Source organism: Bombus vancouverensis, chromosome 18, assembly GCF_051014615.1.
Source record: "Bombus vancouverensis nearcticus chromosome 18, iyBomVanc1_principal, whole genome shotgun sequence".
Lineage (NCBI taxonomy): Eukaryota > Metazoa > Arthropoda > Insecta > Hymenoptera > Apidae > Bombus > Bombus vancouverensis.
In genome coordinates, this window is record NC_134928.1 from 3,788,226 (window position 1) to 3,816,222 (window position 27,997).

General features: G+C 32.4%; 6 protein-coding genes across 14 annotated transcripts; 2 read left to right on the plus strand and 4 right to left on the minus strand.

The window, feature by feature from the left end:
* The first annotated feature begins 141 nt into the window (after positions 1-141).
* LOC117160307 (heparan-alpha-glucosaminide N-acetyltransferase) lies at positions 142-4,389 on the plus strand. Of its 3 annotated transcripts, XM_076626365.1 has the most exons (13): positions 144-281; positions 351-638; positions 745-994; positions 1,088-1,212; positions 1,972-2,078; positions 2,165-2,274; positions 2,345-2,439; positions 2,511-2,618; positions 2,677-2,929; positions 3,005-3,302; positions 3,378-3,502; positions 3,573-3,756; positions 3,839-4,389. In XM_076626365.1, the coding sequence occupies exons 3-13, from the start codon at positions 863-865 to the stop codon at positions 4,015-4,017; spliced, it is 1,716 nt and encodes a 571-aa protein (XP_076482480.1). In that variant the 5' UTR covers positions 144-281; positions 351-638; positions 745-862; the 3' UTR covers positions 4,018-4,389. The 3 variants fall into 3 exon arrangements, with proteins under 3 accessions (XP_033196872.1, XP_076482481.1, XP_076482480.1); XM_033340981.2 differs by lacking the exon at positions 351-638 and having other exon boundaries at positions 142-281; XM_076626366.1 differs by lacking the exon at positions 351-638 and having other exon boundaries at positions 142-281; positions 3,020-3,302.
* Positions 4,390-4,391: 2 nt separating this feature from the next.
* Positions 4,392-6,275, minus strand: LOC117160311 (DNA polymerase beta). 2 transcript variants are annotated; one of them, XM_076626372.1, is made up of 6 exons: positions 6,101-6,275; positions 5,527-5,726; positions 5,281-5,441; positions 4,961-5,216; positions 4,665-4,860; positions 4,392-4,595 (listed from the first exon to the last, which is right to left on the minus strand). In XM_076626372.1, exons 1-6 carry the CDS (start codon positions 6,165-6,167, stop codon positions 4,501-4,503), a joined length of 975 nt encoding a protein of 324 aa, XP_076482487.1. In that variant the 5' UTR covers positions 6,168-6,275; the 3' UTR covers positions 4,392-4,500. The 2 variants fall into 2 exon arrangements, with proteins under 2 accessions (XP_076482487.1, XP_033196880.1); XM_033340989.2 differs by having other exon boundaries at positions 4,925-5,216; positions 6,101-6,271.
* Positions 6,276-6,560: 285 nt separating this feature from the next.
* On the minus strand, positions 6,561-9,597 carry Mppe (Metallophosphoesterase). 2 transcript variants are annotated; one of them, XM_033341144.2, is made up of 8 exons: positions 9,182-9,597; positions 8,961-9,107; positions 8,574-8,783; positions 8,299-8,461; positions 8,094-8,225; positions 7,850-7,984; positions 7,543-7,774; positions 6,561-7,457 (listed from the first exon to the last, which is right to left on the minus strand). In XM_033341144.2, the coding sequence occupies exons 2-8, from the start codon at positions 8,975-8,977 to the stop codon at positions 7,285-7,287; spliced, it is 1,062 nt and encodes a 353-aa protein (XP_033197035.1). In that variant the 5' UTR covers positions 8,978-9,107; positions 9,182-9,597; the 3' UTR covers positions 6,561-7,284. The 2 variants fall into 2 exon arrangements, with proteins under 2 accessions (XP_033197035.1, XP_033197034.1); XM_033341143.2 differs by having other exon boundaries at positions 8,961-9,090; positions 9,182-9,596.
* Positions 9,598-10,641: 1,044 nt separating this feature from the next.
* On the plus strand, positions 10,642-13,529 carry mof (males absent on the first). 2 transcript variants are annotated; one of them, XM_033341141.2, is made up of 7 exons: positions 10,642-10,978; positions 11,477-11,736; positions 11,810-11,900; positions 11,980-12,107; positions 12,185-12,415; positions 12,497-12,741; positions 12,824-13,529. In XM_033341141.2, the coding sequence occupies exons 1-7, from the start codon at positions 10,681-10,683 to the stop codon at positions 13,041-13,043; spliced, it is 1,473 nt and encodes a 490-aa protein (XP_033197032.1). In that variant the 5' UTR covers positions 10,642-10,680; the 3' UTR covers positions 13,044-13,529. The 2 variants fall into 2 exon arrangements, with proteins under 2 accessions (XP_033197032.1, XP_076482483.1); XM_076626368.1 differs by having other exon boundaries at positions 10,836-11,149.
* Positions 13,369-15,429, minus strand: Daao1 (D-amino acid oxidase 1). Its single transcript, XM_033341145.2, has 6 exons — positions 15,095-15,429; positions 14,897-15,020; positions 14,598-14,743; positions 14,375-14,531; positions 14,019-14,303; positions 13,369-13,943 (listed from the first exon to the last, which is right to left on the minus strand). Exons 1-6 carry the CDS (start codon positions 15,277-15,279, stop codon positions 13,830-13,832), a joined length of 1,011 nt encoding a protein of 336 aa, XP_033197036.1. The 5' UTR covers positions 15,280-15,429; the 3' UTR covers positions 13,369-13,829.
* Positions 15,430-15,759: 330 nt separating this feature from the next.
* Positions 15,760-27,987, minus strand: LOC117160400 (uncharacterized). 4 transcript variants are annotated; one of them, XM_076626352.1, is made up of 18 exons: positions 27,610-27,987; positions 26,743-26,878; positions 26,217-26,654; positions 26,041-26,121; positions 25,820-25,970; positions 25,265-25,729; positions 24,893-25,162; positions 24,614-24,828; positions 21,871-24,554; positions 20,473-21,796; positions 20,028-20,388; positions 19,551-19,946; positions 19,143-19,475; positions 18,835-18,985; positions 18,161-18,617; positions 17,449-18,070; positions 16,951-17,353; positions 15,760-16,826 (listed from the first exon to the last, which is right to left on the minus strand). In XM_076626352.1, exons 3-18 carry the CDS (start codon positions 26,623-26,625, stop codon positions 16,527-16,529), a joined length of 8,622 nt encoding a protein of 2,873 aa, XP_076482467.1. In that variant the 5' UTR covers positions 26,626-26,654; positions 26,743-26,878; positions 27,610-27,987; the 3' UTR covers positions 15,760-16,526. The 4 variants fall into 4 exon arrangements, with proteins under 4 accessions (XP_076482467.1, XP_033197027.2, XP_033197026.2 ...); XM_033341136.2 differs by having other exon boundaries at positions 25,265-25,732; positions 26,217-26,651; positions 27,610-27,986; XM_033341135.2 differs by having other exon boundaries at positions 25,265-25,732; positions 27,610-27,986.
* Between the last annotated feature and the right edge of the window lie 10 nt (positions 27,988-27,997).

The following is a 27,997-nucleotide window of genomic DNA, read 5'->3' on the forward strand; positions in this document are numbered from 1 at the left end:
GTAACACATGTCCAGCTTGTATGTATGGACGTATATGTAAATATTCAAATGCATTTGATGAAACATCAAATGAAATGCGTAAAGCAACAACTATATATATATGTATTTAATTTATATCAGCTTGTATGTATATATATATACGTATTTTCACCACATTGCTAAAAGCAGAGGAAATCCGCCATATTTTCCTGTGTCTTCCAATATTTTCTGAGTGAAGCTACATTGGACAGGCAGTTTTTGTTTCATTGGTAGCAAAATTACGTGATTAGAATTTTTCAACGGTACATTAATAATCCATTTTAATATTATTTCTTTATGTAACTCGTGCATTATTCATGTCCTTTTTTCAGCTTAGAAATGCGTTGTTCACCGCGTAGTGCATTCTATGTGTTATGATTTGTTTATTGATTACGACGCATTCATAATGTTTACTTACTGAAAACGCCTTTCGATCTAAGTCATATTGTCATTTATTTGAAATCCAATTGATTTACTTAATTTGTGTATTAAAGAAACTATGAAATTCAATTGATCGCTGTACGATATTTCTTTCTGAAGAAAAAAGAGTTCCAATTTGTACCAAAATAGATTAGCTTGTAAATACATGGATTATTTTAGGAAACTGTACGAATCGAAATGTATGTTATTTAGAAAAATTCATTTTACGTTATAATTTTTGTATACTTTATAATGAAAATATTAATTTGTATATTTATTTTAATATCATTGTGTATTTAATTTCAGACATAATTTCACGTTATATTTGGTACATTATACATGGATCAAATTAAGCAAGAATTTGTAAAAGTATCATTTCTTGTGCGGATGTGAATAAGTTTGGGACAAGTTTAAGTTTTCCAAAATGATAGACACATCTATAAGTTCTTGTGCTAATTCAAATGCTTCGCTTGGAATAGATCAAGCATGTTTCAGTATTTTGAATTTATATATTAATCCTGTCATCTTTTATGCAATAGCATGGGAAGCTTACACAGTATGTATTCATATATACACAATTTTGAAATCAATTTATATATATCAAACACATGTGTAATATTTAAATTATATATAAATTATTGACTTGTAGGGTACTGGTGTCCCGTTGGCTACTTTAACACCAAAAAGTAATACAAGTTTGATAATAAGCACAAAATACCCATTACACATATATTATCAAACTGTTGAACCACATAAAAATTATGAATATTGTCAGTAAGTATCCTTTCTTCTTATAGGAACAGAAAAAGTGTTACAAGCCATTTTCTTAGAAACCATAGCTAATATTTACTAATTTTTTTTTTTAATTTCAATGGTACAAGGGGGCTGATTATTTTTGGAGCAAGAGATTTTTCTAAGATGACTGCTAGGGGGTCAATGGAAGTCCCCCTCATTTTTTTAAAATTGAATGCATATTAATTTCTGTTCATTTGGATAGCTGTTCTGAGACTGCAAAACATTTGCTTAAAGCATTTTTTATTATTCTGCGTAATTAAAGAGTTATAACGAGAAAAAGATCTAAAGGGAGACTATGCAGAGACATCAAAGGATAATTAAAATAGATATATCCTAAGGTGCAATTCATTTTATTAAATGTCCAAAGTGGAAACTGTTGACATCTAAACATTTATTTATTTTTTGTATGATATTATTTCGTACATTTGATAATATTGTTGCAGTTATAGATTTACAGGAATTTAGTATTCTTCTCTTTATATCTTCTTTTGTTATAAGTGTTGTACTCATAACTTATAGATGTTTAGAAGTGAACATCATCATTTTAAATACTTCTAGAAAATTTTGTTTCAGAAAAATCTTTTGTACCATAAATAAACAGTCCCCTTGTATCGTGATATTTAAAAAAAAATTAATATCTGCTATGGTTTTCAAGAAAACAGGTTGTAACACTTTATTTGTATATATCTGATATGCACTTCCATCCAACTATGTATTTATTTCCAACCATCTTTGTAGCACAACTTACACCTTCAAGGAATATGGTAGTTATGGATGGAATATATCAAGTGCTGATATATGTTCTAATATTTATGTAATACATGAACCAAGAAATAGCTACTTTCGTAAGTAATATTTAATAATACATTTTCATAATCGTGATTCATCATAAAATACTAACAACTCTAATACTAACAAATTTCTTTTACAGCAATTTTGACAGCATTTATGATATATATGTTATTAGCAGTCACATGGACAACATCTAAAGTTATTATACGAGTAATAAGAGGAAAATTGTCCCCCAATAATGTATATGATGTAGGCATAGTTTGATATATTATTGTACATTTCATTTCATTTCATTTCATTTAATTTAATATTATTCTAGGATTTGAATAGACTTCAAGAAGAGAATACAACACATCCAGTAATTAGAGTTACGAAATTCAGCAGTAGAATACAATCAGTAGACGCGTTTAGAGGGTATTTTTATATTTTTGCTTGTTTCTCGCGTATTTGCCAATTTAGATATCATATTACTTATATTATTACAGAATTGCAATATTACTGATGATATTTGTCAATAATGGAGGAGGAAAGTACGTTTTCTTCAATCATAGTGCATGGTTTGGACTTTCCGTAGCTGATTTAATACTTCCTTGGTAAGTAATTATTTATATTATGCTTAATCTTTCAAAAAGTACAATAAATAACTTGTAGGTTTGCATGGATTATGGGTATGTCGATAACAATCTCAAAACGGGCAGAACTTCGTTTAACAACATCACGTGTGAAAATAACTTTATGTTGCCTTCGACGATCAGCGATATTGATTCTTCTCGGATTAATGTTAAATTCAATTGATAGTAAATCTTTAAACGATCTTCGTTTTCCTGGTATTCTTCAGTTACTAGCTGTGTCGTATTTCATATGCGCCATATTGGAAACAATCTTCATGAAACCCCATTCTCAGGTTTGAATATAATCATTTTTGTTACGTATAGCTTTTACATTTATCTAATTGGTATCTACAAAAATTACTCATTAGGATATCTTACTCCAGTTTGGCCGTTTCGCTATATTCCGAGACATCTTAGATAGCTGGCCTCAATGGTTAATTATGGCAGGCATTATGACTACACACACATTAATTACATTTTTCCTTCATATACCGAATTGCCCGACGGGTTACTTTGGACCAGGTGGAAAATATCATTATCGTGGAAAATACATGAATTGCACCGCTGGCGCAGCTGGCTACATAGATAGATTGATCTTTGGAAATCACACGTATTCTAAAATAAAAGACTCTATTTATGGTCAAATCTTACGTTATGACCCTGAAGGTATATTGTTTATATATGTCTATAGAAAAATAGTTTGTATATAATTTAATATCCATGACGACAATTAAATTGCAGGATTGATGAACACTATATCGGCCATATTTATTGTTTATTTGGGAGTTCATGCTGGCAAAATTTTATTGCTGTATTATCAGGGTAATGCTAGGCTGATTAGGTGGTTCTTATGGGCAATATTTACAGTGAGTTGATAGAAATAAATTTTTTCGAAAGGCAATGTAATTCCTACTAACAAAAAATATTATTTTCTAGGGTATTATTGCTGGAATTTTATGCAATTTCGAAAGCGAAGGAGGAGTGATTCCAGTTAGCAAAAGGATGATGACATTATCGTACGTTCTGACTTGTTCTAGTTTTGCTTTTTTGTTGTATGCAATTTTATACTTTCTTATTGATTATAAACAATTCTGGAGTGGAGCTCCTTTCATTTATGCTGGTATGTATTAATGCAAAAAGAAACTGTTATATAAATAAATATTCTTTTTTATATGAAACTATATAATTATTGTTTTTCATAGGGATAAATCCAATTTTTCTGTACGTTGGTCACGTTTTGACAAAAGATTTATTCCCATGGGCGTGGAATATCGCTCATCCTTCCCATGCTTCTCTTCTGGCTATGAATTTATGGACAACAACTTTATGGGCAATAATTGCATATCTTCTTTATAGGAAAGATATTATCATAACTATTTAAAAGTATATCTATCAGCGTAATAATATCTACCATTGCCTTAACATGAATGAAACATTTCTTTTTTGTTCTATAAAACGTAAAGAAGACTTTCTATCTTTTAAATTAAAATTCATATTCAAATATTCTTTTATTAAAAAAGACTTTCTTTTTCTTTTACGTTTTATAGAACAAAAAAGAAATGTTAGATAACTGTATTATAGGCAAAGAAATACAATACTGTAAGAAAAGAATTAATGACACATTTACATTTGAGAACATTGTTAACATTGATTAATAAATATTAGGGAAAAAGGTAATTATTCTAGTTTTAAATAATTATTTTAAGTTTATTAAAGTTATATTAAATTTTTATAAATAAAGACAGTGAACGAATCCTTGTTTCATTATTTTAATAATTAAATTTTAATAATTTACTTGATAAATAATCAAAATATTATACAAATAACTAATATATTATAATTCTTCGTATACAATAAATATTACTTATGAATTTCGATCTTTTGGTTCTTTATATGGAAATTTGAGAATTCGAAAAATGTCTTCTTCACATGCGATTTTTTCTGCCTCCCCTGGAGTTCCTACATTATATATAATATAAATATGTAGATTTACTCATACTGAAAAAATTTTCGCTTTTAATTATATACCTTCAGGTGTTAGACGTTTTAGCGTATATTCATTTAAAGTATAGTTTTTCTCCAAAGCATGCGCCCTCATACTCTTATTAAAAAGATCGTTTCCGGTAAAATAAAGTACAGCGCAATAGTATTGATCATAAGGTGTAAGTCTGATATCAAGTCTCCTAAATGGTTTTTTATTATTACTGGGAATTTGACAGACACCCTAAAATTAAAGATGTTTTTAAACATAATTTCTTTGTCTAAATTGAATTAAATGATTAATGTACCATGAATTTTGTTTGCCCAAGAGATATTGTATTTACAATTAATTTTCTTTTTTCAAGACATTCCACAACATCTTTAAGTGAAGTCTTTTTCTTTGATTCTTTCTCTTTGGATGTATATGTAGGGTGTGTTAACAAAACATCAATATCCCCACTTTCTTCTTTTCCACGTCTGTAACTTCCACAAATAGTTATAATATATTCTTTGTTTAACTTTACAATAGAATCTTTTATAATTTTTTCAATCTGCTCAATCTCCTTTCTAGGAATTCCTTTTTCAAAATCTTCAAAATATCTAAAAAGAAACATGATTATTATGGGAAGAAATAATAAGTACTATGCATCTGATTATTCTATACTTGAGCCCAATTTTTTGGTGATGATTTAATTTTTCTTGATGCTTCTTCAAATCATCTAAAGTCTTAATGCCACTATCCACTAATTCTTTGGCTTTTGTAGGTCCAATGCCAGATACACGAGTCAATAAATTAATTGCAACATTGCTCTCATCTTTGTTAATCTGTAAAAATAACAACTTTAAGAATCAATACAAAAAGAAAAACTAAAGTATATTTTGTTATTAAAAAATAAATTAAAATAAATACATCTTCCAACTTTTGTAACTTTCCAGTATTAAGAAACTCGTCAATTTTTTTAGCAATTTTTTCTCCAATTCCTGGTAATTTTCTTGCTTCTTGTCCACTTTTTACTCTCTCTGATAATGTACTTAAGGTACTTGCAGCTTTACGATAGGCATTATACTTGTAAATATTGTTACTAACATTCCGCTCATAATTTGCTAACTCTGTAATTTCATTATGTAAATTTATACATCAATTACTAATTGTATGTGATAGTTATAAATATTTAAATAACAATTCTAAATTTTTTATGATACAAACTCTAAGATTACAAATAATGGCAAATAAAAGTATGCCTTTATTAAATGATTGAAACTCTGTAATTTCATTATGTAAATTTATACATCAATTACTAATTGTATGTGATAGTTATAAATATTTAAATAACAATTCTAAATTTTTTATGATACAAACTTTAAGGTTACAAATAATGGCAAATAAAAGTATGCCTTTATTAAATGATTGAAACTTTTACTTCTATTATTTTCTTTTATTTATATAAAATATATATATACAGAATATATAACAAATAATTTACCCATAAGAAAATCACATAAATCTTGATTCGGACTTCCTGCACTATCACTGGCCTTTCGTTTCCCCATCTTATTGAATAAAATTGTGTATACAAACAAGTTTAATTTATTAACTTTTTTATCAAGTAGCTTTTTTTTCAAAAGAACGTAAAAAGGAACTGACGTATGTAATGTTTCTCGTTTACGTATACATCTATATAAATACTACTTCACAATTGACATCTATATGGATGTTGACCAATGACTGAACGTTTATTTTATGTTTCTATTTCAAATGTTCTGGCTAAATTTTTCGAAAATCGATTAAAGATTCAAGAAATATAACAACATTAAATTAACCATTTCGCAATTAATAAATTCTTTTCCGAGTATTAAAACTTAATATTACGTTACTTTTATATAATCTACATAATTGTACGAATAAAATAATAGTTGGATATTATTAAAATGAAAAATAATAAGTCAAGTTTTAACATGTTATATTTATATATTTTGGACGAACGTATATACATTTTCACACACAAATATAAACCATCTCTTCTAAAAGAATTAACAATGTTCTGCTATATTAATACAGCAATCATAATCTCTTTTAATTTATTTAAACAGGAGAAATATAGATGACTTTCAATATAGATGACTTTCAATATAGATGACTTTCAATATAGATGATTTTTAATATATATAATTTTCAATATAGATGACACTTTATGTACTTACGTTTACATTTGATATTGTACTATAGATTATAATGGGTAAAAAAGGGATTTACACACTATACAGAAGATATATTACTTCAGCCTTGTAATTTACAACTACGAACTTATTTAAACGAAAAACAAATAAATATAGCATCGTGTTAAAATACTATTCCTAAATACTAAATTTAACAAATAGTTGGTTTATGTAAGCCATGAACATACCATGAATGAAGTTGTTCGTTTTTAAGTGTTAACCATATTTAGATGTTAGGAACATATTTTAAGAATTACGTTATTGATATTTGATAATAAGTAAATCTTCCTTGTTAAACATCAAATTACCATTCCATTCAAAACTTGACATGGATAGTAATAGAATCACTTACATTGGACGGATCTTTATACCCCATCTCTGATGTCAAGTTATCATATTTCAGATTTTCAATATTTAAGTATTTTTTATGTATTTTTGATTATATGCTGCTTTATATTGAAGACATACGACTATATGCTGCACGACTCTTTACACAATAACTAGAAATACACGTGCAAACGCTAAAAGCTAAAATAAATATTCCAACGAAAACGTAAATCCATAATTGAGGAAATCTTCCTGGGAGCCATAAAATTGTAAAATTTATCATTTTCTCTTGTGTATCTAAAAATGAAAAAGAAGAAATATAATTAAAAAGAAAAAAAAACTGTCAATTTCATAAATGAACACGATGTTATATTTTCTCTACCGATGTAAACAAGTCCGTAACCCGTATGAGGAGTACCCATTCTGTATGAACATGTGGGTATTTGCAACTCGTGAATATCACCTACGTCCATTCTTAATGAATGTACTAGAGTTTCATAAGGAGATAAAACCCAAATGTCACTTAATTGATCTGTTACTGGATCTAAACTGATATGCATGGCCTTATGTTCATGTGCAGTAAAAATAATTTGGGGAGACAATTCTTTCAGTACCTAATATCGTAATGCAATTATTAACAAGAACTAAAAATAACATCACTGTCTAATAAATGAACAAATATCACATACATTTTGGACGAAGGTACCAGGCATAAATAATAAAGGCATATGACTAAGTACTACGTTTGTTGTGTTTCTTTCTGCATAATCATTAAGGAAGGCATCTTTTGGTGCTTCTGGCATTGTATGGGTTAATCTATTCACCTAGAACAAGAAATATGCATATTACTACATATAATATAATCCAAAATATATTTACATATATATATATATATGTACATTCTCCTATAAACTAATATATGCTTGTCATTACCTTAAAAAATGTTACTGTCTTATAAACTAAAGTGTCAGGTTGACTATATGCAAAATTAAATCTGTTATAAATATTGGATGAAACTACATCCTCTTCACCTCCAATATCATTATCTCCTGGTAGATAAATTTTCTGGTAAAACAAAAAAATGTTTAAATATATCTTGGACAATGGTATTCACCTGATTACTTATATGTAATTATACCATTATATGATCAGGCATTTCAAAGATAGAATCTAATCTCCTTTTGTAATCCTTAAAACTTTCTGCATTGGCAATATGTCCTTCATCCATAAGATCCCCAAGAAATATAACAACATGAGGATTAGAGTGGTCTAAGGCTCTAGAAAATGTTTTCTTCAAGTACCTGCAAATAAAACACTGTGGAACAAAATTCAGGTCAATATTTACATTTGAAAAGAACCATCAAATTTGTATAAGGCTCATGATTCGATAAACAAATTAATCATTATTCGTACTTGTCACTATCCCATTGTGCTATCCATGAGCCAAAATAATTTTCATTCTTTTGACCTAATATCTGAGAATCAGCAACGAGCAGCACCTTGACACATTCTGAACACTCTCGTACTGACCATTTTAACTTTTGTATATCATACACTGAAAATTCATTGTAAATTACAACAGCCAGCACCAGAAGACCAATTGCAATCGCTTTATTCTTCAATCTATATAGTACAATTTGTTAAACAAACGTTTTATTAAAATTTTCAAAATAAACAAAAGAATATTAATAATATAAAAATAATAAAGCATCATTTTACGATTCTAATATTCTGTCAGAATGTTAGTTAAATATAATGTACATCGTTGATATCGACTACATCATAATGAACGCATTTTACCTGTTTCGTCGTAACATTTCTAAGATTTCTAATGTTTGATAGCATTGATAATCTTAAGACCAAAGCAAATTAGTACATTTTTTACTATATCCTTTGAAGTGCAGAAAATCTTTGACATGGTTTTGTTTTTCTACAAAATACGGTAATCTAATTAACTAAAGGGTTATACAATTATAGAAAATATATAAGTATATTTGTTACTGTTTCATGCGCATAACTACCTCGTTAAACAGTATGGATAACCACCCGATAGTCTACTATTCGATTGTAAAATTGATTTAACCGTACAAAAAATGGAACGATACACATTGATACCTTTTGAATCATGCTTGATTCAAATAAAAATCGATATTTACAAAACAGTATATAATTCACTATAGATGGAAATAGTCATATGATTATATGCATAGACGTAGAGATATAAAGATAGAGTACACTATACGAGTCATATACTTGTGCAAGTATGCGATAAAAAATAGAAAGAAAACACTGCATAGAGGCTCCTTATATTTTTGTCTAATCAGGCATATATGCTGACGTAGCTCATTCATCGGTGTTACATATTTACTGTACGAATATACATGTGTTATTCTATAAGGCCTTGTAGAACAACGCCCCTATGCAGCGTTTTCTTCCTATTTCTATATTGCTTTTTCAGCTCGCTTACGCACTCTATATGGTGTAGTCATGTAATAGCCATTATATTTTTTCTATACTCGTCATTCATAATTTCATAACAATCATGCGATTTTATTATGTTCGTTTTCAGTGGGAGTATCTTAATGGTTTAATATTAAATATTGTAAGTATTAAATATAATAAAAAATTAAATTATTAATAAAATTATATATTAATATTAAGTATACAATGTAGATAACATTAATAAAATAATAATAGGTATTATATCTTTAGTTTGTCATAATTAAATGTTTCTAATAAGAAAATAAATGAACAAGTAGGAAATTTTACACATGATAACACATGATACAAAATTAAGTATCTTTTACTCATTGTTTAAAATATTACTAATAATCTTATGGACATATTTTTTGATTCCCCTTTAGAAAAATCATAGACACAATAATTTTTTATCTTTAATATATAATTTACGCATATTAGATTTCTTGCTTCAATCGGAATATATTGCTTTTGTTATCCGACTCAGAAGAAAAAAGCTTCCGATAATGATCATCTACGATGGCTTTGTTTAACGAGAAACATAAACATAACATCGGTTACGTGGTATTTCAATTACTCGCTAGTAGTCTCTAGTAAATTACAAATAGAGATAACCCTATTATTGTAGAAAATATTTAGACAAAGTTGCCAAATGCGATATACTTTAGTAATCGACAAGTAATATGTCTTTTTAATCCAACTCGCTGAATGTATCTAGTTTTCCTATTTAAAAGGTTAATGTTTGAAACATAATATCGCAAGCACCATGATTACAAGATCGTGAATAACGAAAGTAAATACGAAATTTGAGAGTGACCACAGATTGATAAATAATTTTGACATTTAATCAATAAATTTGTTAAATAACTATTGTTCGTGACTTCGGCTACGTTATTGTACAGTTAAATACGCGGCGCTAGAATTTACCCTATTATCATACAAGATATTCTTTATGCTAGAGGGAGCCACAGGCCTACTTCAGTTCACAATACATACAGTTCACATAATATACATAATAAAGATATACGCTGCGAAGAATTTTATGACCATATTCGCGTTGCGTCAGCAAGTGCAATGTTCATCTATTTTCGGTTATTTCACAGCGACGTGTATCATTTCAACAATCAGTGATCTTTTAATTTGGAAAATGGCCGAATCGGAACAAAGAAATAAAGAGAACTGTATCGTAGGACCGAAGGAAACAATGGTGAAGCAAGAAAAGCGTGAGAACACGTTGACGAATGGCGGGAAGGGATCTGGCGATGACGCGGATAGTCTCGAAGAATTGCCTCTTGATATAGGCGAACACTACCTGGTTCGAAGATCCGACAACTCCTGGCGTAAATATATTATCAGACGATTATAATCTTTTTATCTATTATTACGTATGAAGAAACATCTAGTGTTAACGGATGATTATCTGCGCGCTTTCCTCGCCGCTTCGTATTTGTGTTTGTATTACCGGCTTCACCCGAATAAACTATACTTGTTTTGAAAACATTACGGACGATGTATGTATAGGAAGAGGACAAGAAAGAAATACGACAAATGTACTTTTGTTGAATTTTTGATTTTGATATCATTTTATGATTAAAAAGAAATGCTTTATTATAAAATAGCTAAAACTGAAATATTTTTAAAATTATGCATACAAAAATACATATTTAGCTTTAAAATCCTCCTGTAAAAAATGGAGTATGTAATTTATTGTATTATTTTCTTGTAGTCTTCATATGATACTTGAAATATTTGGCTTGTTATTTTGCAAGTTGTAAATTATTTAAGGTTAATGAGTTATGTGTATAATATCAAAGAAAAGATTTTTTAATTGTATTTAGATCCAGCAGAGATTATACAAACCAGATATAATGAGAGTGAAAGTCATTATGAATATTATGTACATTATGAAGGACACAATAGGAGATTGGATGAATGGGTGCCCAGAGACAGAATTATGTCAAGCAGGTTTGACATGAGTGATAGAACTTGGAAAAGTGGAGATAGAAACTCTAGTACCGACTTGCTAGCAGATTCTTCAGATCGTAAAATTACAAGAAATCAGAAAAGGAGACATGATGAAATTAATCATATTCAAAAGGCACATATTTATGAGTGTATCTATCAAATTTTGGATGTGTGTTTATAACAAATTTTGTTATTTTCAATTACAGACATATGCTGAAATGGATCCTACAACTGCCGCTTTAGAAAAGGAACACGAAGCAATAACAAAAGTCAAATACATTGACAAAATTCAAATCGGTAAGCATCAATACATATCTTACAGTATTATACCCAATATGTGAAAAAGGTTTCATTATTTTCAAAAGTTTACTTTTAGGAAAATATGAAATTGATACATGGTACTTTAGTCCATATCCAGAAGAGTATGGCAAGCAACCAAAGCTATGGATTTGTGAATACTGCCTTAAATACATGCGCCTTGAAAAGACTTATAGATACCATATGGTAAAAAATGTTAATACTAAGTTATTTAATTTTTTATGAAAATAAATAAATTAGAAGCTGAAATTTTTTATTTTCAGAGTGAATGTACACACAGGCAACCAGTTGGCAAAGAAATATATCGTAAAGGCACATTAAGCATTTGGGAAGTGGATGGTAGAGAGCATAAAATTTATTGTCAAAATTTATGTTTGCTCGCAAAACTTTTTTTGGATCACAAAACCCTTTACTTTGATGTAGAACCATTTCTTTTTTATATCCTGTGTGAAGTTGATAAACATGGAGCTCATTTAGTTGGTTATTTTTCAAAGGTATTTTCCTCTTTCTATATATGATTACATCTATAACCTGCAAATTATTTTTTTTTTTTACCATGTTTTATCTGCTTTCAGGAAAAAGAATCACCCGATGGTAATAATGTTGCTTGCATTTTAACTTTACCGCCTTTTCAAAGGCAAGGATATGGAAAACTTTTAATCGCTTTTAGCTACGAATTAAGCAGAATAGAACAAACAGTTGGTAGTCCCGAAAAGCCGTTGAGTGACTTAGGAAAATTATCATACAGGAGTTACTGGAGCTGGATTCTTTTGGAAATTCTGCGGGATTTCCGAGGTACTCTTAGTATTAAAGATCTGAGGTAACTTTCGATAAAATTGTATAGGAAAGTCGGTTAAATTACGTACATAACAAAGTTAAAAAATATACAATATAATATACAGTCAGATGACAAGTATATCGCAGACGGATATAATATCGACATTGCAAAGTATGAACATGGTCAAATATTGGAAGGGACAACATGTAATCTGCGTAACACCTAAATTAGTCGAGGAACATATTAAAAGCAGCCAGTACAAGAGACCTCGTTTAACAGTGGACAGCAGTGCACTTCGATGGGGAGCTCCACCACGAAAGAACGTGAAATCTGGCAAGAAATAGTAGAAAGAAAATGGGAATTCGACGGCTTTCATTACCGTGAGATTCACGATTTAATGTGTTTAGCAAACACTTGATAAAACAGCGACAAAACGATGTTTCCAAGTTTGTTAAACAACTTTTATACGATGCATTACAGTCTCCACTAATATGCATTGTACACGTGCAAGGTTTTTTGATGGGAAGATAACGCGAATGAACACACTTTATAGAGCTTCGCTATTCTTCAGAGCGTAGAAATGTTGATAGGTGGTTTAAGATAATGTTCTTTATATAGTTTTCTGCTTAGCAGTACACTATGAAAAGAGAAATGAAGATAATATACTGATAGTGACTCCAAATGTCATGTATTTATAATGGAAAGATTATTTATTTTTGTTCGAGATTTATCAGTTCGAAAATTAACATTGACGATACCACGCAGTATTAGATTGTATTAATGATTTTTTATGTAAATTCATTAATAATAAACTATGTATTCGTGAGTAATTATGGTAAAATTTCAACGAATATAATTACGAGAGATTAATGTCGTATCAATATTAACACGTTGATGCCGGCGCGACCCATCGGCGTGTCGCGCGTGTCTGTTCCGTGAGGCGGCGTGCCCCATCGGCGAGTCATACGTGTCTGTCCCGAGGGGCGGCGATGACACATGTATTTCACAAAATAGGTAGTGACCCAGCGCCGCCCCACGAAGCAGACAGTGAATTCGAGCGCCGCCCCACGGAGAAAACCATAAATATCGGCGCCGGCGTCAGCGTGTTGAGGTAAAGTAATATTCGTCGATCATAATTTTGCAGTAGAAGATTTATGCATTTCTTTTGCCAACTTAATGGCATACTTAGCAGTTCCAGGTGCAGTACATACTCCGTAACCTCCATGACCGTAATTATGCACTACCTATAATACAGGGCGTTTCATTAATGATAACGAAACGCAATTCATTGAAATAAACAATATTTCATTAAAACTAACAATAGCTTTAGAAAACCCATTTACGATGTGTTCAACTTCCACTCTGACGTTATTTGCTCTATATGGTCTCAAGCCAACTTCTTCTTTTATAACTTCTGCTTTCTTAAGGCCTGGAAGGAGGTTTTCGCATCTCTCGCGTATCGCTGCAGATTCATGCGGACAAAGTTTCACATTTTCGGAATCAAAATTTCGTGAACCACCTAGAGTAACTGTGCCATTAAAACCAGGTATAACGTAAGTGTCCAACTCGCCATAGAAGAACGTTTTTATCCATGGTGCCTTTACCTATTTTTTTTTAATTTGTAAATTGGACTTTGTTCTTTCATGAAATAAATTCTACATTAAAAAGAACATACTTTAAGTACTTGACCACGCATAGAAACGAGACGTCTATCGTTGCATAAAGATCGTGCGCCCAGACCTGTACAATTCATAATTAAATTCCAATCGGGAACAAGTTCCCTCAGAGAATTAAATTTTTTTACTGCTAAACTGATTCCATTTTCTTCTAATCTAGAAAATAAGTATTTCTTTAATAACAATCGTGAAAGATTATAATCAATACAGTAAATTTGTTACTTCTTGCGTGCCCATGGGAGATGTAATTTGCATTCGGTGAGAAGAGTACTAAAAAATGACCCATATTTCCAGTTACCCTCGACTAGCTGAAATTCTTCATCCGTGACTCTCCTATATATTGGTACTAAATTTTCCATCCACTGACTCTATTAAGAAAAAGAAAAAATTAACAAATACTAGTATATAATACAATACAAATACTATTTCTTTTCTAATAAAAACTATTTTTTATTTATTGTCATCATTTGTTTTAAAATGTAATCGTAATAAAAAGATACATTTTAAAGTATAGAATAAACCTTTACGGTTTCCGGAGAGGAATTTGCGAATAAGTAACCGGAAATAGCGGTTACACCGGCGAAAGAAGCTTCATGAGATTTTCGGATATCATCATAATATGCGTACGAGTCTCGCAGCCAGTTTCTAAAAGAAGCACTTAATTACACAATATAAAAACTTAGGTAGAAACAAGTACAAGATTTGTCTTTCATATGAACCTTGTTATTTCTTCAGTTGGTCCAGAATATGATGAACCAACTCTAAATATTCCAGCAGCCACATGACTGACAGTATTATTAAAATCAGAAGCGAAAACTGTGATTTCAGAGTTACGTAATTCACGAGTTAATTGTAAGGCTGTTGTCAAACCAATTATTCCGCCTCCAATTACGGCCACTTTCATTTTTTTTCTTTTATATAAATCACAATATAAATCACAAAGTTTTCTCCTTAAAAAATTTCAGTAGAACACCTCAGTAGTTGATCATCGAAAGACTTGAGAATAATCAATGTACTTTGACGCGATTCTAAAAATTGTACAACATTTATCTATTCTTCTTGTTTTGACATGTTTCAGTTCTACTGAATGTATCTATTGTAACCGCAGTCGATAACGTATGTATTTTGAAATGAACGCACAAGCCTTATTAAAAGAATTACGTTTATTTGTTACAAATCGATACTTTTCCAAAAGTTATTGTAGTAATTCAGATATTACGGGCAGTTAACATTTCCTTATTAAAGATGAGAAACATCATTTAATCCAAAAAGGGAAAGATTTGTTTACAGCATAAAAAGAAATTACGATCTTCGCACGCTAAACAATGATCTACCGAGATATGTACAATAAATGTTAGAAATTCAGAGAGAATAGTTAACCAAGTTCAGCTTAATTTTCTTGTTTATTTACCTTATTCGTCGGTTAATATGAAATTTGGTCTAATTACATCTATTTCCTCGCGTATATATGTACAAATTTCATTATCTCATTAATAAAATGAGCTCGAATAATTAAAAGTAATTAACTCAAAAAAGAAAGAAGAAACTGCACAAGACCCCTTTTTTTGTTAAAATTATGCCTAAATCAAAAATAACCGATACACTATAGAAATAAAATATACAATGATAAATTCATATCTTATGTTACCTTACATCTTCAATAATATAATTGTTGTTAACAATTGATCTTTAAAGTGTTTCGGATAAATTGTACTTGTCTCATGTGTTACAATTTTCCACTGTATCTCACTCTTCTTTTTTCCTCGACTATTTCTTTCTTCGTATCGAAAAATATATAAACGCAACGCGTTGCAGGGACGTGGACGCAATGGAACACTAGTCGTACGCGAATTCTTTTCATTTCGAGAGCGACTAATAATTGTGTCACGAAAAATGAAGCTATTTACAAAAAACAAACTGTTGATGAATTTGTTACTAATAATAATACATTATTTTTTGCGTCTAAGTCCTGTGCAAAATTTCAACGATCTCACAAAGCCTCTATATCAAGGCCACGCACATTCTTCTCTTTCTCATTCTTTGTGACTTCACTGAGAAGTAAGAGTTCATATAACGTTCACTTTACAAGTTTAACACCTACGATTGTTACACTTTAGCATAGAATAATGTTATCTAAAATACATAAAAGCCTTACGCCTTGCTGCAAGGTTGTATCGTGTAATTCAAAGGAGGAGGAGGAACTAAGAGAGGCAGCGGTGTAGGTGGTGGAGGAGCTTGAACATTGTTCGAAATTGCAGCAGCTGTTGTTTGAGCTTCACTAGTACGGTTGTTAGCGTTGTAAGCGGAAAGATAACTTGGCCAAAGATGTGGCGGTGGAGGAGACCCCGGAGGTGGCGGTGGCGGAGAACGATCATCTAATTCGTCCGAATCATTCATCATCATCGCCGTTAATGGAGTGACACGGGGCTTCTTCAGTTTTATGATTTTCACCTAATAAACACAATTAAAGAAACGTTGATTTGTTACATTAGAATGAAAAGCTCACGGTTTAATTCTTTCTTCGTCTCTTATAGATAACAAAGAAATTAAATTTATAAGCTAAGAAATGGCTAACCTTCACTTTTTTCTTTGCTTTTGGAGGTCGTGTTCTTTTCTCTTGTTTTCTACTCTTTCTAGAACTGGACCTTCGAACGTCACGAATTCCACCTCGAGTGACAGTAGTGGGTGGTGGAGGGGAAGGCATATCCCCTTCACCGCCACTAGGACTAGTACCTTCTCCAGGTTTGATTCCATCCGCGAATTGGACAGATTTTTTACTCCTCTGTTTCCGTTTTCCTAATTTCGCTAATTTAGTTTTCTTCATTTGATTTTTCAATTTGCTTAACTTGTTCTCACCAGCTTCGTCTTTGCTGGACTCATTTTTATCTATTTCTATATCCTCTTTGTCCGTGTTGTTTCCGTTATCATTTTCAGGAGTAGAAAGGTCATCCAAATTGCCATTAGGAACCGAGGTCCTTCTAAAATATATTTAGATTTATGTACATTTATACTTGAAAAATGAAGTAAACTGTGTTATTTACCTTGTCAAATAGAGATATGAACAACTGCATACCTGAAACCTGATGCGACTAAAATTCCTTTCAAAGGCGGCGGGGGTAACTCCGGCCATCCTTTAGATTCTGTTTCGATTTGGACCTTAGTTGTTTCATCTATCGCTGTTACCGTTGTAGTTTCATCGATTTCGCTTTTCAATTTATTTAACCGTGACTTTTCATCGTCCTCTTCTTCTTCCTCTTCGTCGTCATCCGCCTCTTCTTCTTCTTCTTCGTCATATTCCACCTCAGCCTCCTCCTCTTCCTCTTCTTCCTCGTCCTCCTCAACAGGTACCTCCTCTTCTTCTGTGGAAGCAGAAGATGCGACTACCGGCATTTCTTCCTCCTTCTCAAAAATAGTAGAGGAAGTTTGTTGTTCCTCTGCATCGCCTTGCTCTTCACTTTCCCGAAGAGCTTTTAAAACAGATGGATCCAGGTTTGAATTCTTCTGCTGATTTGCGTTTTCTGACTGACGCATGTTACTCTTCTCTAACAATTGAAGAGCGCGACGATTAATTCGTTCGATTCGCCTACGTTCTTTTTCCTTTCTCCTAATCTCACGCAGTCGCTTACGCTCCTCTTGTTCTTTTCTACGAGTCTCCAAGATAACTTCGTAATTATAAACCGGCAGAACAGGTACTTCTACAAATTTTGATCATTTAAATAATTATTTACATTATTTAATGACGTTTGTAATAAAAAATTTGAAAAAGTAAATTCTCATATATTTACTCTGCGGTGTCACTTCTGCTCTGGGGAACGTCGTTTGCGTCACAGGAAGTGGCACAGGAGCAGGGCCAGGGACAGGAACAGGAACGGGAACGGGAACGGAAAGAGGCAATGAAACTGGGGACAAAGTGGAAACTGGTGTCGATGAGTTCATAGCGGATGGAACAGCCGGTACAGGCATGGGGACAGGAACTGGAACAGGTACAGATATAGGTACTGAGGGAACCGGAGAAGATTGAGGGACTGTCGTGGAATACATCATCCCTCCTGATTGATCAACTGAAGAAGGCTGTCCACCGCTCCAATCCAAGGACGTCGGCACAACCTGAAGAACATTACCTACGCGAACTACTTGACTGGAACCTCGTACAATTGGTGCTGAGGAGGAGTTGGTCGGCTCTCTGTGTGTTGCTGGGACACCATTGAAATCTGCAGGTACTACTTGCAACACATTGCCCACCTGTTTGATACATTTACGTTAAAATACACTATTTATTCCTTTTTAACATCTTTACGATATCATTAAATAAAAGGAAAGATAAATGAGCCAAAAATATAAAGAAATGAAAATGAAGCAATATTATACCAATTATAATACTGAAGAAGACAAACATAACCTGTAAAACTTGTTAAGCTAAAGATTATCATTGTCATAGATTAATTTAAATGTCACATACTTGTAAAACAGTAGGTTGTTGACGGTATAACATTTGCTGCTGTTGTCCAGGTGGTGATGGATAACATACATTCGAATTAAAGTTTTCTCCGTAATCATTTGATATTCCTGCTCCATCCTGTTGCTTCTTAATTCCCAATTCAAGTTCTAGTCTAAAATTAACCAAAAGATCTAAATATGTACATAATATTACATAAAATATAAATATTTATAAATAGTGGGATCAGTCAATCTATAATGGTTCAGGAAACAGTGGAAAGGAAGGGTAGGTGGGGTTGGGATTCCGAACACGATTTCTATAGGTATTACCTATCGTCGAGGGATAGGCGTTTCGGAGAACTCGCCGTTGAGTCATCAATGCACGGTGGATAAGTCAAGTTATTCTCTGTATAGTAATATTCGTTTCCAACTTCGTTTTCAGCCGAATATTGGAAACTTGTTGCAACTGTCTCCATATTGTCACCGATGTGCATTTCCGAGTCTAACACAGTCGAGTCCCTAGGTAGTCCGGATACGGACTGCACGATCGTTTCTATTCGTCTACCTCTTTCGGTGCAGCTATCTAATAGTTTCATATTATCGTGTTCATCCTTCCTTTCCCTTGAACTTTCGCTCACTCTACCTCGTCCCACGGAAGGTGATCTGAATCGATAGTAAGATAAACTTACCAACAATCCGACAATAACTAATTACTATAAATTATTTTTAGAAATTCACCTGGAAGATCGTAATCGTTCCGTCATTCGTAAATGATCCGGACTTCTCATTCTGGACCCCGAGGTAGACCTAGTTCTTGATCGAGAAGCTGATCTAGATCTCGATCTTGAATGCATCATCGACCGGGACCTGGATGTTGATCGAGATCGCGATCTGGATCTAGATCTTGACCTAGATCGTGATCTTGATCTTGACCATGATTTCGATCGTGATCTAGATTCACGTCTAAAGCGGTCGTGTGATGATCTACGTGGTGATCTTCGCGACCGTAATGGAGAACGACCTCTAGGTGGAGGTAATTTATCCGTTCTTCGAACGTGTCCATGTCTATCTAGATCCAAAGGTTCTCTTTCCTTTTCCCATTGTCTGTCTCTTCTTGTACTGAGCCTACTTTTTCTTTTGAAATAATATAATTCGTTTAGTGCGCATTGTTAACGTCAATACTACTTTTATTAATAATGTTAATATTAATGCTACCTATGCTTGAATTTTGATGAAGGACGAAAAGGACCTTCCATGATATCCCTCTCAATACTGTCATCCCTGTAGTACGTTTTCTCTTCATAATCAAGATCTAAATCTTGACTATTGGGATAGGAATCTAAGGACTCATTTCCATCCCGAAGCATGTTCTCTGCTTCGTACGGCCATAGTGACCGATCTGCTTCATCTCCGCGAAATCTACTCTCTCTATGTCTATCAATATCCACGTTTCTCTCTCGTAGTACTTCCATTGATTCGTACGACCTACCTTCCTTTTCTCTTTCCATACAGTCGTACTTCTTTCTATTCCAGTCATCTCGATCTCCTTTAATAGGTCCATGTTTTTTAAAATGATCTGTAGACAATTACCAATAATACTAAATCATAAAAAATTGAAGGTAAAAAAAGGGAAAATATTAAAGAAAGAAAAAAACATTACCTTTATTATGTGGGGCAGTGTTAGATCTAGGAGAACCTCTTATAGATCTTTCTCTCCTATCATCTATTCTTGCTCTACTGGATCTATCCTCATCGATTCTATTTGATCGTTTTTCTTTACTAGAAAAGCCTGCAAACGACTCTTCCTTTCTCTTTGGACTTTTGCTTCTACTTCTACTCCAACTGCGGCTATGGCTTTCGCTACGACTTCCTTCCCGTTCCCAGGAAGTACGTTTTTTATTGCGACTAGTAGAAGGACTGAACCTCCTTCTACATTCATTGTACTCCTGTTTCGAACTCCTACTATCTCTCCTATCTACTCTTTCTCTATCATCAAATTTCTTATCTCTTCTTTCTTTGCTACGATCACTAATTCGTTTATCTTCCCTATTCCCCTTTCTACTAGGACTTTTCTTTTTCTGCTCTCTGCCCGGTGATCTTACTTGACATTCCGTGTCACTAATATCTTTACTATTACGTGGTCTAGACTTTTTAAGTTCTTCCAACTTAGTTCCTTTGTTCCCAGACCTGTACTCATTGAAATCGAGCTTCACCGCCCCTGGTGATTCCGATTTTGTGGTAATCGAGGTTTTCACTGTTATCGACAAGTCTTTTGAGTCCACCTTAACATCCGTAATAGTAGTCTGTTCCGTAGGAATAACTTCAGCAACAGGTGCATGTATATTGGATGTCTTTTCACACTCGATCCTAAATTCATTAGGTTCTTCGCAATATGTGTTTGTTATATCGTTTTTCACAGAGTGCGACTCTCGAAGTTTCTTCTGAATGGTCAATAGAGCCGCAGCGTGTTGCATGGGATCGTCTGAAATCATTTTTGTCTTCACGCGTTCATTGTTTCGTCGGACTAACAGTTGTTTAGGAATCAACTTGAGTGCTGCTTTTCCTTCATTAGTCTCCTCTGTTCCTTTTGCGCTAGCAGATGAAGATATTGCCTCAGAACTCTTGTTGCTTAATTTTCCATGTGATTCATCAGATTCATACCCTGCGAATATGTCCATTCGTAATGATTTATAGTTCGTGTCTGGGTATGGTTCGTTGATTGGAAATTCAGACGAACTTTCAGATACTTTCACATCGAATTTCTTTCGAAGAGTCTGATCCTCTATCTTCTGCACTCCTAAAATTTCTTCAAATTCTTCCTTCATCACTGCAGCTTTTGCATATTTACCATCGCGATACTTTATTTGAAGAGGTATATTGGGAACTGATTCATCATCAGACATAACCAGAATTTCATTCTTTAGTTTATCGTGTAGGAGACTCTCCTTTAGATTTACCTGATTATCCTTAAAAATTTCCATATCCTAAAAGAAGAAACAAATAATTAATATACTTAATTAATATAGACTTAAAAAATGTATCTTATATATAAACATACTTCAGACTTCTGGGATCCAGCTGGAGAACTGGGACTATACAATTCTGTATTTTTTTTCGTTAATTTCACATCTATCTCAAAGATATCCTTTAATTGTCCTGCAGTACATTGTTCTTTCGAAGGCGTCAATTCTTTGGTCTTATCAAAGAGCACATTTTCCTGTGAACTGTTGCCCAAACTTCTTATTCGCGACTTACATCTAGTATGTTCTTCCGGAGTCCAGGATGATTCTAACAAATCTATATCCTGACATTTTCTAGGAAACAAATCGATAATATCTGCACTTGTTGAATTCTTAGATGTAGACTTTCTCAACTGCTGTTCAACCATACAAACGTCCTCGTCTTTTATCTTCGTTTTAGCTAATATCGGGTCACAGCATTCCAAAGATACTCTCTCAATATCGTGGTCGAATTTATTCACTTTCGTCCATTCTGCACACTCTTCCTCCCACATAACAGGAGCTTTAAGCTTTATTTTTTCTTCAGACTGTGATTCCATATCCCAACGACTTTTCTTGCTCTTTTTGCTAGTAACAACATCATGCTTCATAGATGCATCCACATTTTTACTGACTGCATTTACCTCCTTATGGATGCTCTCGATTATAGTAATGCTGTCTTCTACGTTTTCTTTTCTGTCACTTTTTTCTCGTAAGAATGATTCTTCTTCAATGTCCCAATCATCTCTCTTCCTCTTACTCTTCTGTTCCAGGAGCATCAAAGCTTCTTTCTCTCCTTCTTCTTGTTCTTCTTCCCAAATTCTCATTGCAGACAATCTATCTTGCCTCTTTTTACATTCCTTTACAGTTTCCTTTTCTATAGCGATATATGTATCTGTTTTCTTATCATATCGAACCTCTTTTTCTAATTTCTTTGAAATACGAGAGGTTTTCTTTTTATTAATCATTAAATCAGACACAGCTTCTAAGCTGTCAACTTCCCATTCGTCCGCTAGTAATTGTCTCTTATTTACTTCCTTTTCAAGTTGTGTTAACGATGGGACATTCAGGGTATCAAATTCAGTCTCTCCCCATTTGTCTCTTTTTTGTTTGTCTAACTTTTTAGAAAGCTTTATTTCGTCTTGCATTATTTGCTGAGATATACGCTCACTCTCCTTCTTCCAGTCAGCTAAAAATTCACTGCTGTCCTTTTTCTCTTTATCTCTTTTCCTCTTTTTCTTTCCATCTACATCTTCTTCTATCTTTAAACTCCCTGGGATGATCTCCTTGCTTATGCTTGAACATTTTTCTTCCAAACGTTCGTCATTTTTATTCTTGTCATCTTTCTTGCATCGTTCCTCCTTTCTTTCTATTTTTCGAATGTTTTGTATATCAGTATTTTCTACTTTTTCAACATTACTCTTTGACAGTTTTTCTCCTTTCTGCGGCATGATCACGGAATCCATTTCCCACTCTTCCAAGTATCGCTCTTCGACTTTGTTTCTTTTTTCTTCATCTTTGTGGGTTTTATTGTGGATGTCGCTATCGGAAATCACCTTTCTGACCAATTCCTGATCCTTGTTCCAAACGTCGTGTTTATCTGAGGATCTTTTCCTATTTTCGACTTTTACTTCCTCTTTAATTTTCTTTAATGGAACTTGAGAACGTACCAATTTCGCATTTTCTAATGAAGAAGATTCCAAAGGCGACTTTTGTATCGTCTTTATTATATCTTCTCTGTTATCTTGTTTATCGTTATATTCTTTCTTCTGCTTAGACTTTCTAGTCGCTACCCTTTTTTTCCTCCTATCTTCAGACGAATCGCTACTACTTGAATCCGAACTGACTTTCCTTCTTCTCTTCTTCTTCGTCTTTGCAATTCGTTTCGCTTTTTTCTTTCTTTTTTCAGCTTTTCGTTTCTTCTTCTTTCTTTTCTTCCGTTTATCATCGGAACTAGAAGAATCACTGCTGCTACTACTACTATCGCTGCTATCTGAATCCGATAATGAGTCCGAATCGTTCGATATTTTTCGTTTTCTTTTCCTTCTTTTTACTTCTTCCTCAGAGTCGGAAGAACTCGACGAACTGGATGATTCACTACTGCTAGAAGTCACTTTCTTTCGTCTTTTTTTCTTTCTTGTTTCTTTAGAATCAGAATTTTCGTCGCTCATACGTTCTACTTTAATTCGAACGTTTTCCCAATCGCTGGGTATTGATTTAGAATCTTCCGATTCACTTTTATCATGTATATTTTTACTCTCTACTCTTACGCGTTTTTGAACCTGAATATGAGAACTGCTTGATGGTATCTGATCGTCCTCAATCTTCGAAATATTTTCCAAGTTCTGTCGGCTTTCATTGGATTTGAATTTTTCCTCAATTTTACTTGAATTACTTTTATCCGACTTTCCGGATATACTATGCTCTACAAACGAAAAATTATTGTCATTCGGCAAATTAGTTTCTATATTAAATTCATGATAGCTTAACGTCGAGGCAGAAGCTTTGTTCGGTTTTGGGGAGAATTCTTTCGACATTGGAATATCACTGCAAACCATCTTCATGAACTGTTCATACTCCGATGCTAATTTTTCGTTGCCTGCAGACTGTAACAAAGGAGATGTTGATTGTCTATTGTCGTCTATTTTTTTAACACTAGAAGCCTCATCTTCGTTGATCATTTTCTGGTCTTTATTAATGTCTTCTTCTATCGTACTTAATCGTGGAGAAAATTCCTCAGGTTCTAAAATAAATTTTATACAAACTTTTCTAATTTATAAATAAAGTAAACAAAATATTTACCTTGCTTCGAAGTCATGCCGCTCGATTTCACTACATTTCTTTGTTCCTTTTCAGTGTCGGATAATCTGTCTTCATCTTCACTATCCCATTTTGACCTAGGCAGTTGTACATTAATTGGTACATGCCACTTGTCATTTCCTTCAGATTTACATATGCCTGTCTTTGGATACCAGTTACGTGTACATTGAGATTTTTCCGCTGCTTCCGTATCGTTTCTAGAATTGTTAAGATCTGAATGGGTAAAGGAAAATTAGTGAGACAAAAGACATTTTAGTATACCGTATAAAGTCTGTCTCGCATATGTTCCGCATTTTATCACGATGATCGGCAGTAACTGCTTGAAGAATTTGCTGATGATTGATGAAAAGCGACATACGAGGATTTTCAGAATAAAATAATTGAGGCCTTCCTCGTTTAGTTGCTCTTACTGATTCAGGAGGGTACTCTTTAGGACCTTCCAGTCCTTCGGCAATAAAAGCGTAACGTTTCAAACGACAATCGTTTATCATTAACATTTGCTCAAAGTGACGTAAATAATCCTCGGCTGTTCTGTAATATATATATATATATATATATATATATGCCAAATATCTACATAATATATAAAAAAGATATAAAAAATAATGTAAATATTTTGAGTCACAAGCAAACCTGTTCTTTATTGATCGTTCCGAGTAATCACGTCTTTTAATCTCAATGATGTCGTCCATCATTATACCACACTTTTTTAACTCCACCCACGAAGAAAAATTCATTATGTCTTTCTCCTTTCCTTTGTCTTTATCTTTCTCCTTTTCTTTTCTATCTTTAATTTCAGGTTTCTCCTGTGAATCACTTCTTTTTTCTTTAAGACTCTCCTTCTTCTCTTTTATTCCTTTCTTTTCTCGTACATCTTCCCATTTATCATTATCCTTTTTATCTTTTTCTTCATCTTTCCTATCTCGGTTCTCTTCGTATTTATTACTACCCTCTCGCTTATCTTTATCATCTTTCTTATCTTTATCTTTTCTACGTTGTTCTTTATCACGCGGGACTTTATAATATCGTTCTTTGCTACCATTATAATCTTTTGACTCTTTACTCGCGCTATCTCTTCGTTCTTCTCTTCCATATCGCCTTCTTAAAATAGTTTTTGCACATTACTTATACATATAAAAATGCAAGAATTAACTGTTTATTATACAAAAACGATAAATATTTTTATACCTCTCTGAATATTTATTTTCTATTGCAGACTTTGAAGCACTTTTATAAGAGACATTAACATCATCTTGTCTACTTCTTTCTCTCAAAATCTTTACATTATCTAATAAATTTTGTCCATTCCTATTTGCATAATTTTCCTCTTCTAAACTAGCTGTAAGATAATATAGTTAGTGTAATATAGTTATAATTAAGTTTTATCTAAAATTTCATATTATAAGTACCTGCAGCCATAGCTTCGGCCAGTAACATTTTACTTTTAGATTCTTCTCGTCTAATCTCTTCAATAGCCAATATTTTTTCTTCTATATGATGGAAATGTTTCCATATTGAAATTAGTTACAAATTATACATTTTTTAAATATAAAAAGATCTATAAATTAAGCTTATTGAACATTACCTGTTTTCTTTTTTGATTTACCACCACTTGAATGACGATTATGAAATTGTACAGAGTCTGAGTCAACATTTACAATTGTGCTTGAATCATTTTTTGAAGATTTACTATTATCACTTGGCATAGTTTTAGATTTAGAAACTTTGGTAGAATGTGCTTGAAGTAGATTGGATTTATTTTGGAGTTTTGGTGGAACATTAAATTTGTTGGCAAATGCCATCAATCTCTTCTTAGCTTGTAATTTTCCTAGCACAGGCTTGAGCATCTTGGGACTCTCCAACCTAGGTGTGTCTCCATCGCTAGTTTGGCCTTTTGTACTATCTGGTGTTTCTGGCATTTGTATATCAAGTAAAGATATTGGAATGTCTGGTGTTGGTTCCTCTGGAGCATAAGCATCTTCTGATTGTGACATTGTGTTAACACTTTTATTTTCTGGTTCTTCTATATATAAAATTATATCACAATAAAAGAAAAGAATACAACATAATTAATTTATTGCAGAAAAAAACAAACAAGTATGAAAATTTACCTTCAAGGAGATCAGCTACATTGTTTTTGTCATTGACAATGCCTTACTTTATCATGCATATGATTATTCTTTAAATTAGTATTACAAGCATCAACAAAAACTTTATTTTTCATGCTTAATATATATATATCAGATTCTATAAAATAAAACATATATAATTCATATCTATGTACAAAAAATTATAATCTTCCTGCGTGAAACAATTATAACTTATTCTTTTATGTATTTTTGTTTTTTAAATAAGAATATTATTAACATTTTTTTAAATCTAATAAGCAAGGTATTATAAAAAAAAGATTATAACACTTTGTAACCTAGTATTCAGAAGACTAAAAAGATATGTGGTCAACATAAATGATCAAAAGATACAAAAATTATCTTAGGTCTCTTTTTTGTAACATTCCATATAATATGTTTCACAAAAAAAGAACACACTTTGATATAAAATATAATCAAAATTTTACAAAAATACAAGCATTTACACATATCCCCACAAGAACCTTATTAAATAGTACTACAAGTACAATTACGCCATATACATCATCATCGATAATAATTTTAAATTGATACTTCACAAAATAAAAAGCAATTACGAAACCGATTCGACAGATAGGTAAAACATTAAAACATTGACTGGTTTAAATCATTGATGTATGTTTTTATAGAGGAAATCGTAAGTAAAGTAAAATAGGTTCGACTATCCAATTTTTAAATATACTTTATAAGGTTATGATGAACACACTTATTTTCAGTAAAATTTTACAAAACTGTCACCATCCAGTCAAACAGATCGAAATTCGAAAAAAAATGTTAATAGAGGACTAAATATTACTGGATATAGTTTTGTTGGTTGTTACAAAAACTTACTCCATGCTGAGTGCTAAGTAACCGATGGGTACATGTTGCTGACGATAAAAATGATGAAATATTATCAATGTTACACGCCTGATTTTTTTGTTCTACCAATATTTTTAATTTCACTATCCTATGTTCGTCCAAATCAAACGGAGCCACTGCGAGAAAAGCGTCAGACATTTTAGTCAAACGGCAGGCCGGCAACTATAAACGCTCACCAATTCGGGAGAAACAAGGGATGCCAATGTTTGAGGAATAAACAAAGAACAACCACTAAATACAATAATGCCACGTTAACTGACCAGGAATTTGATTCATTGACCATTTCTACCCCCGCCAGTTCTTGGAAGTGAATTTTCAACGTTCTGGACTTTGAACATTTATGCATCTTTATGTATTA

Bases quoted from the DNA above. Each gene is read 5' to 3' on its own strand.
- Daao1 (XM_033341145.2), bottom strand. From the start codon at position 15,279: ATGAAAGTGGCCGTAATTGGAGGCGGAATAATTGGTTTGACAACAGCC. The intron at 14,532-14,597 runs GTAACAAATTTA...CTTATTTTCTAG, and splicing joins CTCCCATGGGCACGCAAGAA to ATTAGAAGAAAATGGAATCA. The intron at 13,944-14,018 runs GTTAGTTTTAAT...CCTGTATTATAG, and splicing joins ATGGGTTTTCTAAAGCTATT to GTAGTGCATAATTACGGTCA.
- LOC117160400 (XM_033341133.2), bottom strand. From the start codon at position 26,625: ATGTCACAATCAGAAGATGCTTATGCTCCAGAGGAACCAACACCAGAC. The intron at 19,947-20,027 runs GTAGCATTAATA...TTATTTCAAAAG, and splicing joins TCATCAAAATTCAAGCATAG to AAAAAGTAGGCTCAGTACAA. The intron at 19,476-19,550 runs GTGAATTTCTAA...CTATCGATTCAG, and splicing joins GAACGATTACGATCTTCCAG to ATCACCTTCCGTGGGACGAG.
- Mppe (XM_033341144.2), bottom strand. The intron at 7,985-8,093 runs GTAATGACAAGC...TTCTTGTTCTAG, and splicing joins AGACAGTAACATTTTTTAAG to GTGAATAGATTAACCCATAC. The intron at 7,775-7,849 runs GTATGTGATATT...TTACGATATTAG, and splicing joins CTGGTACCTTCGTCCAAAAT to GTACTGAAAGAATTGTCTCC.
- LOC117160311 (XM_033340989.2), bottom strand. From the start codon at position 6,167: ATGGGGAAACGAAAGGCCAGTGATAGTGCAGGAAGTCCGAATCAAGAT. The intron at 5,727-6,100 runs GTAAATTATTTG...ATGAAATTACAG, and splicing joins TTTATGTGATTTTCTTATGG to AGTTAGCAAATTATGAGCGG. The intron at 4,596-4,664 runs GTATATAATTAA...TATATAATGTAG, and splicing joins AAAACGTCTAACACCTGAAG to GAACTCCAGGGGAGGCAGAA.
- LOC117160307 (XM_033340981.2), top strand. From the start codon at position 863: ATGATAGACACATCTATAAGTTCTTGTGCTAATTCAAATGCTTCGCTT. The intron at 1,213-1,971 runs GTAAGTATCCTT...CCATCTTTGTAG, and splicing joins AAAAATTATGAATATTGTCA to CACAACTTACACCTTCAAGG. The intron at 2,619-2,676 runs GTAAGTAATTAT...AATAACTTGTAG, and splicing joins GCTGATTTAATACTTCCTTG to GTTTGCATGGATTATGGGTA.
- mof (XM_033341141.2), top strand. From the start codon at position 10,681: ATGACCATATTCGCGTTGCGTCAGCAAGTGCAATGTTCATCTATTTTC. The intron at 11,737-11,809 runs GCACATATTTAT...TTTCAATTACAG, and splicing joins AAATTAATCATATTCAAAAG to ACATATGCTGAAATGGATCC. The intron at 12,416-12,496 runs GTATTTTCCTCT...ATCTGCTTTCAG, and splicing joins TAGTTGGTTATTTTTCAAAG to GAAAAAGAATCACCCGATGG.